At 34.3% G+C, this 14,597-nt stretch overlaps 2 protein-coding genes across 2 annotated transcripts in view; both read left to right on the plus strand.

Moving 5' to 3' along the window:
- Nucleotides 1-14,597, plus strand: part of LOC125830524 (uncharacterized) — a 338,210-nt gene that overhangs the window by 131,236 nt on the left and 192,377 nt on the right. The window lies entirely within an intron of this gene.
- On the plus strand, nucleotides 11,544-12,080 carry LOC125830542 (uncharacterized). Its single transcript, XM_049509728.1, has one exon. The coding sequence runs from the start codon at nucleotides 11,544-11,546 to the stop codon at nucleotides 12,078-12,080; it is 537 nt and encodes a 178-aa protein (XP_049365685.1).

Below are 14,597 nucleotides of genomic sequence, written 5' to 3' on the forward strand. Positions count from 1 at the left end.
AGTCTTAATATCATTAAGAGGCATTATTGTGATATTCACAATCACTATAATCACAACCATCAGAGACCATCACTAATCACTACCATGTAACGATCCGATCGGTCATTTTTGAATTTTTTTGTGCATTTACCATTTTGTCCTCCCGTGATTGATCCCGAGTCTACTATGATTGAGTTTTGAAAAGTTGGTTTTGAACTTTGAGTTAAAAGTTGAGAATTTGGTAAGTTTTGAGTTTGAAAGGCTAAGTTGTTAAGAAAGTGGTTTTCAGTGTCTTTTGGAGTTTCGAGTGTCGCAATGAAATTCGGTTGATTCCATCAATCCTGAAATGTGAAATTTGATCACTGAGAGTTGTCGAGTTCAGGTTTCGAGTTTTGAGGATTTGAGGTCCTAAATTGTGAATTTATGAAAATTTAGCCTTTGGGTTGACTTTGGTCAACATTCGGGATTTGAATGCTCGGGTTGAAATTTCGAGAGTTCCGTTGGATTCGGAGGATGATTGTAGGCGTAGGTGAGGTCTTGGTTGATTTTTGAGAGGTCTCGAGCTTGTTTTAGTCTTTTTAGGCATGAGTTAGTTTCTTGTGGTTTTCACAGGTGTCGGGTCAAGGAGACTTTGGATTCATGTTTTGACGGTTCCATTGAGTTCGGAACGTACAGTATAATTGATTTACATATGTGGTTTGTGTTCACGGGGTTCCGAACGAATCCCGAGGGTTCTTTCGAAGTGTTGAAAGTTCGTTATGTTTTTTGGTGCTACAAGCTTCGCTTTTGTAAAGGTCCTGTTGTGTAACACCTCGAATCTCAAAATGAAGAAAATCCTAGATTTTAGAAAACTAGTGCCAGTACCAACGGAACCACCCACGGATCGTAGGTAGAACCACGGAGCGTAGGTGAGGTTCCGTTGTTGACACCTAATTTTGACCCTCCCCGATAATAATTAATTTCGAGCTTCTTAATTTTGAAATGATTTAAAGTAATTAATTTTAGAAATTTCGAAAAAATAAAAATAAAAAAATATAATTTGCAAGTTGTTTCAAATAGTTTGTCACTTGTTATAATTTTTAAATAATAATATGTCTTTTATACAATTATGTATATAATTAGTGTATTTTATAAAATATTGGAAAATCGTCTCAAAAAGATTTTGTTTAATTAGATATTTGGTTAGTTTGTTTAGTTATCTAATAGTTTACAATTTTGAGCTAATTAGTTAGTTTATAATTAAGTTAATTATTATATAATTATGTGTCTAATTAGTATATTTTACGAATGTTCAAAAATTGTCTCAAAAGGATTTTAGTTTTATTTAAACATTAGGCTATTTGGTTTAAATTAATTAATAACTTATATTTCGAGTTAACTAGTTTATAATTAAGTTAATTTATATAATTATGTGTCTAATTAGTATATTCTATAAATATTTGAAAATCATATCAAAAGATTTTTATTTCTTTTAGCTAAGTGTTTTACTAACTTAGTTTAATTTAAATCATAATTACAATTTTGAATTGATTAGTTCATGTTTAAATTAATTATATTATTATCAAATTAATTACTTTATTTCGTTAAGATTAAGAAGCTCATTAATTAATTATATTAATTCGTCATATTTAAGTCTTAACCAAATTTACTAGGAAAATTCAATTTGGTCAAATCATAATTCATTTGGCTATATAAAAAAAAGACTAAGTTGGCCATCCACTTAGATTTTCCTACCAGCAGTCCACCTACCCAACCTTTCCAGCCCACATTTCTAATTCCTTTTCATCCCAACAGCCCACTAATATTCCCTTATTCCCAGCCGACCCAAAAAGCCCACCAAACACGTCCCAAACAACTCAACATCAATACATATCACATACGTACATTACATACCCGACCCAACCCTTTTACTTCTTTAGAAAAGAGACCCAGAAACGACGTTCAAAGTGAACAAACGGAAAAGAATGCCGCAGCGTGAAAATACACGGCAAATTCACGGAGAATTCATGGAAAGGCAGTGAGGAATGCAGTACACTGCTCCCCTTTGTCCTCTTCCTCCAACGTCCCTCTCAAATTCGTACTATCGCAGCAGTAGCAAGCAACGTTCCTCGTCCTTATGGCCCTGAGATGAAGCCACGTCGACGTCCAAGGACATGTCTTCGATCCCAAGCGTTGATTTCCCCCTTTCCTCTTTCGGAATGGGGCGAAAGCCGCAGGAAAAGATGTCTGTCCAGAATAGTGAAAGAAATTGAATTTGAAATCCGCCCCAAATTTCTCACCCGGATTCCCCCCAAAAATCATGAACCCTAAGCTCTTTCTATATATACTTTACTGTTTTCAGTATAGAGGGGGATTTTTTGGAGTTGGTAATTTTCTTTTTTGACAAAAGCATATAGAATAGCTTAAGCAAATAGTAAAAAAATCCAATACGAAAATACATCAGGAAGAAGAGAGGAGGTTGGCAATTTTTAAAGGAGGACCCAGAGAAAAGCTTTATAAAAAATAGTTACAGAATATATACAGAATACATTTAAGAAAAAGAAAAAAAAAGGATTACGAGAGGTTCGGAGTGTCTTTCTTCTCTCCCATTTGTTGTCGTTTTCCAGCGTTTGTGAGTCTAAGATCCCGTCTGGATTCCTTGCTCATCGTTTGTATTCGAGTTTTTGTGGCGGAAGGCGGCTCTGTTGCTCATTTGTGTCTCAGTTGCTGCTCATCAAAAGGTATACAACTCTCGACTCTCTCATTTAGTTGTGTTATGTATTGGTGTGATTCGACTGTTTGTGCCTGAGTGATGAGAAGTTGATTCCTTATCTGCTGTTGTTCTCATTTTTTCCTGACTTTCATAGCTTTTCGAAGCACTTCTTTAATTTAGTTTATTCTCTTGAACCCGTATTATTGCTCATTGTTCGGCTTCATATCCTTCACCCATTCCCCTCAAGTTGAACGAATGTTCTAGATATCAATATTCCGAATCATGTGTCGTATTTGTGATCTGCTACTGTTTTGAGTTCTTCTGTTGTATATGTATGGCTAGCTTTGATTCTTGTACTCGGTTGTTTGTTGAGCTCACCTCAAAATGCAAGGCATTCAAGTATGAGGGTCTTAAGAGTATTAGGAGTGATTTGTGATTTTGAATCTTTCGAAATAACAAACATTTGACTCCGATATTTCCTTTAGTACTTTGTTTGGAGCTTGGTATCTCGTTCAATGTTGTTTTGATCTCTTTACATTAGCGTCTTGCTACGTGGCTCTTTTTTTTTTTTTTTTTCTTCTTCGAGTTTCTTTTAACCCATTATAGTTGTTGATGATTATATTTCTGTTGTTTGCTCAAAATGCTTAGACTAATATTGAAATCATGCCCTTAAATCCATGGTTAAGACCTTGGCCGAGTCGTATGTCTTTATTATCCTTCGCTTTAAATCCGCATAGTTGACTATATGTCGAATTTGATTTGTCTATGTCCCTTTTATTTTATTTTATTTTATTTTTATTATTATCCAATACTTTGACTAGATTGCATCCCTTTCCCGTCGTACTCATCTTGCCATAGTTTAACTAGTTATTTGAGAATTTATTGTTGGCTATTCAAATCTTATATTTGCTGTTTATGTTTTGCTTCCATCGAGAGATTCATTAGTGTAGTACCATATTTGGACTTTGCTCCTTAAGGTTTCTTTAAGAAAGTGCATTTCCTAAAAGTTTTAGTCTTATACTTGAGCTTAATACATGTCCTTTAGGATCTTAGCCTTCCTGTTTTGCTAGTGTTAAGCTCCTTTAAATATTTTCCCTTGTGTTAAAGGGTTAAAATTTATCAGGACTTTTCAGTGCTTCGCATGTCTTTGAATATTGTTGTGAGACTATGCCAATGAACCCCCCTATTTGGTTATTGTCTTTAGGAAATTTGGCGTCTAATTAATTTAGTAGGAGTTGTACTGTCATTTACTAAGTTTAGTTGCTTTAATTTGTTCTCTGTTACTCACGCTTACTGACATATATTTGCTCCATAATTCTTATTGTTCCCTTACTGTTTGTATGAATAATTGTCCAAAGTCATGTGGTCACTAGTGTATTATAGTCTAGTCACCGTAGTTTGGAGGCTTTAAACAAGATATTGATTTATTTATTATTGGAACTTTAAAATTACTTAATTTTGACCGTAGCTTTTAATAATCTAAAGACATTGAAATGTCATTTGGGTATGGATTTAAGGCCCTTGGTGGCACACATTATCTCTTATCGTAAAATATTAAAATACGGTAGTATATAATTTTTTTTAGAATATGGGAGTATAATAAATATTAAAATATGATAGTATGTAAATCTTAGAATACGGTAATATATAGATCTTAGAATATGGTAGTATAATAAATTTTAGAATATAGTAGTGTAATATATAGTGAGGTAATAAATATTAGAATATAATAAATTTTCTTATATTATTCATAACTCTTACTTACTGATTCTCACTTTCGTGTTTGCATGTGAAATTTGTCCGGGTCCTCACGGACTCTATCCTCGCATTTTCCTTTGGGCCACGGAGGCCCATATCCCCTTTTATCCGAGTCAGCCAGATATTAAAATCGACGAACATGTCTCGAAATTGAAAGAAAAGCGGAGCAAATCGGGAGTTGAAGAAGATTGGGCTAAAGCCTACCTTTATTTATTCGGAATTGTATTTTGTTATTATTGGGCCTAAGCCCCTTGTCATTTTACTTACTATTATTTGTTAGTTCCTAGGACAGGTGGAGAAATTGGGCCTAAGGCCCAAAAGAAAGAATGATTACTTTGTGTTAGTCTAGGACAGGTGTAACTCAAATGGGCCGGAGGCCCAAAACAAAAAATGGGCCCAAATACTGGTCCAGGCGGACAGAAACCAGATTTGGGTCCAACTCTCTTTCCCTCTTTACTTTACTATGTTTGTTTTGCTTATTAATATTTGTCGTTAATCTTAGGGTCGAAGAGTTCAAATCCTCGAAAGACGCTCATTTCGTTTTAACAATTTAACTAAATCGATCATCTTTCAAAAGACTTAAAAGCATAAATTTCGAGAAGTATCTCGCTTAGATCATAGGTCGATATTTCCCTTTTTCCCTTTTATAACTGTCTCAACTATAAAGTAGTTCAATCGTTCTACTCAAATTAAGTCAAAATTATTTTAGCCAAATAATTAATTGTTGGATAACCGCGTGTTAGCGGGCATTTCAGGTGCTTTCAAACCCTTCCCGAAATGCTAATAAGAACCTCGAACCCCTTTTAAATATTTTTCATTAGATTTACTGTTTTAATCTTTTGAAAAATAAGTTTTCTTAATTTTTCTTAAAAATTAAGTGGCGACTCTTAAACCAGTCAAAATATATTTTCAAATAAAACATCCGTCATTAAGGTCCAAATTTTGATGGTCTCTGATCCCACCCATGGTCAACTAGTATGGTCTGTGGTTGGACCTATGGACCGTAGGTGAGGGTCAACAACTATTTAGAGGAAAATGGTTGTTGGGTCAACTTCAAACGATCATATCTTTTAGCACAAAATGAATTAGGTGGCCCATGACCTATCAAATTAAATATATTTGAATCCTCTTTCCAACGCCACCTAGTTTGCTAAAATCCAAGCTCGGAGTAAAAAGTTATGCTCGTTTTAGTGAAGTCCTGTCGGGCAGAGCATGAACGACGACCCCAAATGACGGTTGGTAGTTCAAACGACGTCCTGTCAGTCCTGTAGTAGATGGCACTCGTCAATGTTAAGTCAGTATCGTTTTGGTCTTAACCCTATGCATTAGGCACTTAAACTACGTCATTTGATGCCTAAACTACGTCGCTTCACTCAATCTAAGCCTAATAACCTAGTCAGACATACCTAGAACCCTCATTCTCCAAAAATCATCCAAACTTAGAGCAAAAAGAAAAAGAAAAGTCGACCAGACCTCCCAAGAACAAGCAACAATGTTCTTCAAAGTGCAGCTCCGAAATCCAAAGGATTTCTCCGTAGATTTTGTCACCAGCTTAGCTTTTCAATTATGTTTTAGTATTTATATTCTTGCTCAGATTATGTCATTGCTCAGTTATGATTTGTTCAACTCATATATATTTGTTTATCTTAGTATCTATATCTTGCATGCTCAGTACATTTCAAGTACTGACGCATACTCTGCGCTACATCCTTTCATGATGTAGGTTCAGGTACTCAGCATCCAGAGCACGCTTAGATCGATTCTCGATCCGCATTCAGCAGCTTCAGTGGTGAGTCCTCATATTCTGAGGACAATAGACATGCTTTTATTTTAGTCATTATTTTTTGTTTCAGTTTTTGTTAGAGTTAGCTGGGGGCATGTCCCAGCAACTTAACTCAATTAGAGGCTTTTCAAACATATTAATAGATTCAGCTTGAGTTTTTAAGTGGATGTCAGTTATCACTAAACTCTTAGTATGTTTAATATATTCAGACTATTTGGGTTTTGTCCCCACGCCAGATAGTTATTGATTTAGCTTCCGCATAGTTCATGCTCTACTTAGTTTTTTTCATATGCTTATGATATGTCAGACTCAGGGTTAGCTTGGGGTCACTCGTGATCCTAGGTCCCGTGTTACGTTAAGGAAGTAGCCTCGGGGCGTGACATGTTGCTTAAGTAACCCTTGCTTTTGCGAAGGAGGCTTCTCTTCTACGATGCCACATTTTGAGCAAAGCGAACTCCTGGTCGCTTTAGTGACATCTGAGAGGGGGGGGGGGTTTGGCCACTATTTCGGGATTGAAGCTCTATTTCACCATTTTTTTAGTTTTGGGAACTTTGGGGTGGTGATTTGGACCATTTTTCGAGGAAAAACTTTTGGGTAACAATTTTTAACTCTAAATCTTCAATTACTAATTATTTTTATGAATTTATGTGTTCAAATCAACCTTGTAAAATGAGAAATTTGGGGTTATTTTCAAGAACCCAAGAACTTAGTAAAATTGTGATTTTGAAGTAATTTTAAGTCCTTTTTCGAAATGATTTTTCCTAATTAGTTCCTTAAGCCTTGAGTAATGTTTTCAAGTATTAAATTTCCGATTCAAACCTTAGTTTCAGAATTGGGTTTTGTGTTAATTGACCCACTTTTCAAGAGGATTGATGTGGGTATTGTTGTTTCCTGAAATTTGTTGTGAATATTTACTTGTGCATAGATTGTGTGGCCTTGGAAGTGATTCAGTAGGGGAAGACTCAACTCTTGGAGTGATTGTTGATTGATGTAAGACAAGTGATCTGCTAAGCCTCATATTCTAGTAGAATTCGTGTACTTTCTGCGTTGCTTGTGTGTTGATGTAATGGGGATAAGGTGAAGGGTTTAAATTGTCTACTTGATACATCTTAATGAATAAAAAGGGGCTGACATTAAAAAGGCTATGTGATAAACATGATGATGTGAATTGCCTTATTGTGACCCTTGTTGATTGATTGATGAAATGCTTGAAAGCATGAACGTGGACTTAAATTGTGTGAATTATTGTCTCTTCCGTGTAGTGTGATATTATTTGTATGCATTGCTTGTGAACATTGTTATGAGACATGTGGTGGTTTATAATGTCAACGTCTTTGTTGGTGAGTCTTTGGACCAGATTTATTAATAGATGGGGCATTTAAGAATGCACCACCATTGCAGCAATAACAAAATCAGCATCAACAACATTTTCCGGAGGATGATTGTTAATAATTTGGACAATAACACTTTCACATAACAAATTTCTATTTGAAAGTACATAAGTGAAATTGGTGTGTTTTCTTAAATAGTTTACAAAATCTTTTTATCATTCATTTTGTCTTTTAGATAAATGTGGAATGCTTATATGTTGTCTGTTGAAATAAACATAAAAATCATATATCTATCTTTATTCTCTAAGCAATTTTCTCTCTTGTGTAATTGATAAATAATTCATCTATGAGTGAAATTTATCAAAAGAATGTTTATTCATCAGTGCAAGATTGAAATTTATGTCACTGTATTTTGACTTAAATATCTTCATACCAGGTAATTATATCTATATTTTAAGGAGCGAAGGAAAATGAGGTTGCAAATATTTATCAACCTTAGCTTAGCTTCAAGGTTATTCATGACATTTCATATCATTAGATATTCACGAATTATTCATCAATTTGAGCTTGAACTTTCCCCCTTTCGATTTTAATTATTCATTACACACATTTGTTAATATTATCTATATCGTTTAAAAAAAAATACTAATTGAGATAAATTACACGTGCAACACACATATCCTAAAACTAGTGTGTGTATATATCTATATCTATACTACCTTAAAAACATGAACTCCAAAAACTGAATATTAAATTACGACAATACCCCTCACTTAAAAAGATTACAACAAATACCCCTCACTCACTTAAAAAGATTACACAAATACCCCTCACTTTTTTTATAAAAAAAAACCCTATCGCAACAAACAACGACAAATAGTCAGCACTTTCACTAGACAGGCGCCAAGTCCTCTTTGACTGAACAGTCACCAAGTTTCCATGTATTGTATCTGTCCAACAGCCAAATATATACTCCAACCAACGCAACCTCTGCATAGTCCCCTATTTATATCAACCACACATACAACAAATTCTCCATTAGCAAATCAACTTCTGCACAAAGCGTCTCCATTAGCAAATCAACTTCTGCAAATAACGCATAGGTATGCCTTATTTTCCTCCTCTTCTACCAACATATTTGTTTTGTTACTAAAGCGTACATCTGCACATTCGAATTCAATTAACCTTTTTGCGATACTTCCTCAGGCCAATATTGATCTTCCTTACGCAAAACACGTAATAGTATTGGACTCGACATTGACATATTTCACTTTACATCTTAAATTGTAAGTTTTCACTCTCCTTATGTATTGCTATGATCTTCAATGGACTACTTGCAGTAACATTGCTACAATCTTCTTAATGATTCCTTTGTATTTTTCACTGACACATTACGGTCCAGAATGAATAATGAAATTCACTTTTTCCTTCGCACCTCTAACTATCCAGAATCATCACACATGGCGACTGAAGTTGAACAATCAAAGCATAGTGTCTCCCTTAACAAGATATCAAAATACTCTGTTAATTGGGTAACGCGAGTATTTGTTATTCGAAAGGGTTCTGTTATGTCGTACAAGAATTCACGGCATGAAGGGACTTTCCATATGGTAATATTAGTGGACGGCGAGGTAATAGTTTTGCTTAGGTTATATGCTAACATTTTTATCTACTCCCTATATTACTTGTCTAATCAACTCACATGTCAATTACATCAATACTAGGGGACAGTTGTAACCGACACTATTTAATAAGCATATCGACACATGGAAGGACTTCTTAAAGACAAATAAGAGTTACTACATTGCTAATGGGCTGTTGTATCGGGTCAACCCCAACTACACTTCTGTGCACAAATAGATTGAACTCTCCATTACCAACAACACAATCATAAAGGAGAGTAACTATGTTGTTTTAACACACAACTTCTCTGAAGGCTTTGTGTCTTTGGAACACACAGAAAAATTACCAAATGGTGCCTAATTGGTAACTATTCACAGTACTTGAAATTTCTACATTCAATTACATAATATGTATCACCAACTCACCTCACCACTATTCATACTTGCTTTGCTGTTAGTCACGGTCAATCCTATCATTGTAAAAGGCGATAGCAAAAGACATGAAATTGTTGTTACAAACGAACTGTAAGTTGCCATTACGACTTCTTGATCGTCCATATAAATCTCTTGATGCATTCACAATTCTTATCTAATTCAAAATCTAACATGGAGTGTACAACTGTTACTCTATGGGGAGATTTTGTAGTACACGACGGTGCATTTCTGGAAAAGTTGAAAGATGATCAACCTGCTTTTGGCTTATGTGACGTGAGAGTCTCGATATATAGAGGTATACCCAGTCTCTTCGATATTCTAATTGTAAAATTTTCGAGTATATTATTTGATACCTCACTTTAATATGTTGTTTTCCAAACTAGGCACTTTTGGGATATCAACTATACCCGTGAGCAGTGTGTTGATCAATCCAATGTTTTCAAAAGCACTACATCTTCGCACATGGTACACAAGATAATCTACTAATATGCTCAACAATATTTCATTAACCTCACTGCCAAAACTTATGGTCTAACTATAATTTATTGAGCCATACTTTAATCTAACAATTCTAAACCCACAAACATTTTCTTAAATAAATGCTACAGGTAACTTACCTCATCCTATATACAGGAGTGAAGTCATAGAAGGCGCAATGAAAGATATTACAACCACACCAAGTAAGGTAATGAAAAGAGCCACGAAAGTGACGTTACCCAAATTATGGCGGACACAATACACATGTACCTTTTAATGGACACTTTATGCATCCATAAAGGACCACTGTTTACCAAGCATAATCTTCAATATTTGTCATTAACAATGTCCAGGAAGCTTTATACAAGTTCAAATCTAAAAAACGATCAAGTATTTGTACAAGTATATATATATGGGTCATGATAAATGTGCGGTTTACATAGAGTCAGACGATGGAGAAAAATTCATAGATGAAATGCATAGCTTTCAAGATGCACGTTGGGTGTCACCACCAGAAACAATGTGGAGAATTTATGAGTTTACTCTAAGTGAAATGCAACCAGCGGTTATAAATCTAAAATTACATCTACCCGTCAAATAAACAGGTATTTTGAAATCCTTTTTCAGATAGTATAATCAAAAGATACAGTTGTCCAGCCAAATAGATGAATATTAATATAAGACTATTATTTAAAATGTAGTGTACTATAGAAAGAAGTAAAATCTTCAAAATATAGCGGCCTCCCAGTTTGTACAACAAACTATGCTTACTGAGTATTTTAAGTTGTGCTCAAATGACAGTGAGGCTTGAAACTATCTATACGACGGAGAATTGCCCAAGCATTATGTTTGGAACTCCCAATCTAAAATTTGGAGTAAGAGGAAATCACGCTCCGTGATTGGCAGAATAAATACTGATAAGACAATTACACTTCATTATGTCATATTTATGCGCTAAACAGTAACTTTACCTAACTACACTACTTAATGTCACAACAAATGCTAGAAAAGGTGAAAGGTATTATGAAAGATTATTATTGAATGTCTTTCGAGGCCCGACATCGTTTGAAGACTTGCTCACTGTTAATAGAATACAATGTGATACTTTCAAGGAAGCAGCTAAGGAAAAAGGTTAATTAGAATTTGATGATAGCATTTCTAAATGTTTACGTGAAGCTGTAATCTTTAAGATGCCCGTAGGTCTTCGAAGTTTGTTTGCATCCATTTTAGTTCATTGCAACCCAACAGATGTGAGGTGTCTATGGGACACATATTACAATGATATGTCGGAAGACTTTCAGACGAGCCAGGAAAGTTCACCAGAGGCACAACTACAAAGTACCTTGAAAAGTATATATACATACTTGGAGAGTATGGATAAAAGTGTTGCGAAATTTGATATCCCACAAATCAAACAAGAATTACATAAAAATGACACATATGAATGCCGAGAAATAATTGAACAAATGTCGGTAAAGATGCCAACTGAAGATATGGATGCAAAATCAAAGTTGAATCCACACCAAACACAAACTTTCAAGACCATATTGCAAAGGGCTAACTCTGGAACAACAAGATTATTCTTTGTAGACGGACCGGGTGGAACTGGAAAAACATTTTTGTATCTGACATTGCTGGCAAATATCAGATCGAGAGGTATGATAGTATTGGCATCCGCTAGCAGTGGGGTAGCATCAATAATTTTACCGGGAGGCTGTACAACTCACTCAAGATTTGAAATACCTCTACTAGCAAATGAAACAACAATTACAAATATGTCCAAACAAGATGGCGGCGGTAAGCTAATTAGACAAGCAAAATTGATAATATGGGACGAAACACCAATGGCTAAGAGACACACAATTGAAACAGTAGACAGAAGCTTCCGTGACATAATGCACCTTTTAGTGGAAAAGTCATGGTATTTGGAGGTGACTTTCGACAAGTACTATCGGTGGTTCCTAAATCAACACGAGCAGAGACAGTGGATGCAAGTTTGGTGAGGTCATATTTGTGGATTTTAATGGAAAAGATTCATTTAACATCCAATATGAGAGCGAGAGCAGATTCAATTTTTAGTGAATTTTTGCTTCGTGTTGAAAACATCGAAGAAAGCACAATACGGGACAATTTAATACAACTGCCACAACAAATGATGGTCCAAGCAACTGGTAATAGTAAACCAGAAGAATGCTTACTAAGGAAAGTATTTCCATCGTTACAACAAAACTACATATCGTCAAAGTATATAACTGAAAGGGCAATCTTAGCAAATAGAATTGAATATGTGGATAATCTAAATGAAATGTTGATTACACAATTCCCAGGGGAAACAAGAACATATATCAGCTTTGACTCGGTGGAAGATGATACCAACAATTAGTATCAAGAAGAATAGTTGAATACATTAACACCAAATGGGCAGCTACCATATATGTAACATTTCCATACTGTTATTAACGTTGCAAGTATAATATAACTGTGAATCGCTAAACTGGATGAAAAATAAAGTTGAGGTTAAATATTAAACAACTGATGTATATTTGAATACTATATATTAGATTAGATTTGAAAGAGACTGCATCTATTATGATGCTGAGGAATCTGGATCCAGCAAATGGTTTATGCAATGGTACACAATTGATTTGTAGAGGTTTTGACAACAACATCATACATGCCGAAATAACAACAGGAGAATATGCAACAAAATAGATGTTTATACCAGGAATCTAATTATCGCCTCCGGAGAATGAAGGATATCCTTTTAAATTTATTCGCAAGCAATTTCCAATACGTCTCTATTTTGCAATGACAATAAATAAAGCTCAAGGTCAAACAATCCCTATTGTTGGATTGTATCTTTCACAACATGTTTTCTCCCATGGACAACTATATGTAGCACTATCGAGAGGAATCTCAATGACCACGACAAAAGTATTGGTAATGACTGAACAACTAGATACGACGACGGGCACATATACAAAAAATATTGTATACAAAAAAGTATTAGGTAAGAGACGATTGTTATCTTTTAAAGCGTAATCAATTAGGAACAAAATCAACACATTACATGAACCTTATGAAAATGTCATTGGTTGTGTTTGATAGGTTCGGTTGAAGAGGAGAAAAGTTGAGCATCAACATGCAATTTATGAAGAACATACAACTATTGTGTAGACTTAGATATTGGTAATTAGGATACAAATGAGTTGAATATCCAGCAAAGCATCATGTATTTATGGACAGCGTCATAAAATTTCATGCATCTAATTCAAGACAATTAGACGAGCATAATCGAGTAATGTTCAGAAACAGAAAATTGGAATCTGAGAAACATCCATACAAATTATTATCTTACATATTGAATATATTTAATAATGGTAGTATGCATACAATTAACTGTAAAATTATGTATACGAGACTGTTCTAATACTTGCAACAATATATTATGACAAAAAAGTAAGCTTACTGTTTCAGATTTAATCACATGACAAGATGAGGCCATCACGTGCAATGCACGTATAGTAAATCTAGTATATATATGTGTGTGTGTGTGGAGGAGGGGGCTCAAATCTAAATTTTAGGTATATCATATACCTAAAACGAATTCCCTCATCATAATCTCGAAGCGCAACTTAGTGGTCAAGGAGGTTCATAAGTTTTCTTGTATCACGATACATTATATTGACTTTACAGTAACAAAAAAAAAACTATGACTTGGGCAAAAAATACAAAAAAAAAAAAGAAAGATAAAAGCAATTAAATTTTTATTTTCGAGTATTGTTTTTTTAAAAAAAGAAAAGAAAAGAAAAAAGTCACTTTTAAATTAGATTGTAATTGAATAAATAATCAAAATGGTCAAAATACAAAAAAGTAAAAAATAACAAAGTTGGCCAAATAATAGGCGAATCAGACAACAAGGCCCAAAGGAAAACCCGACTCAAATCATAACAAAAGCAAATAAAGAATCAATTTTCTTTTAAAAAAACATCTAGATAAATCTTTCAAGTGCTTTTTCATCTTCTCCAACCAAGCATTAGCGATAATGTAGATGCATTGAAGTTCAGTTGGTCGGCACCCGCATCTTGGGAATTCTTCACTATAAGTAATTTAGTCATTTAATTTTTTATCTCAAATTTTAGATTGATTTCACCTGAAACACTTAAATGATTTTTTATCAAGCCGAAAAAATATTATTTAAAAATATTTCTATAATATATTGTATGTATAATATTGTGAAAATAGTTATAGTGTAATGTACGTATGTGACTGTTTATAAGTATTTTCCTTCATATTTTGTTATTCGATTGTTGTAGTTTTGTATGGATTTGTTTGTATATCTTTTGTTTAAGCATTTTTATATTCCAAGAAGCCCGACGAGTATACATAAGAGCTTACACTAACGAAAAAATAGTACCAAAAGTAATCCAGAAATATCAGTTGGAACTCAAGCAAGGAGACAACCAAAATCTAACATAAGGATAGACGTCAAGTAAGTATAGCTCATCTTGAAATCTTAC

Source organism: Solanum verrucosum, unplaced genomic scaffold (assembly GCF_900185275.1).
Source record: "Solanum verrucosum unplaced genomic scaffold, falcon-dt-bn FXZP01000075.1, whole genome shotgun sequence".
NCBI lineage: Eukaryota > Viridiplantae > Streptophyta > Magnoliopsida > Solanales > Solanaceae > Solanum > Solanum verrucosum.

Bases quoted from the DNA above. Each gene is read 5' to 3' on its own strand.
- LOC125830542 (XM_049509728.1), top strand. From the start codon at position 11,544: ATGTCGGTAAAGATGCCAACTGAAGATATGGATGCAAAATCAAAGTTG.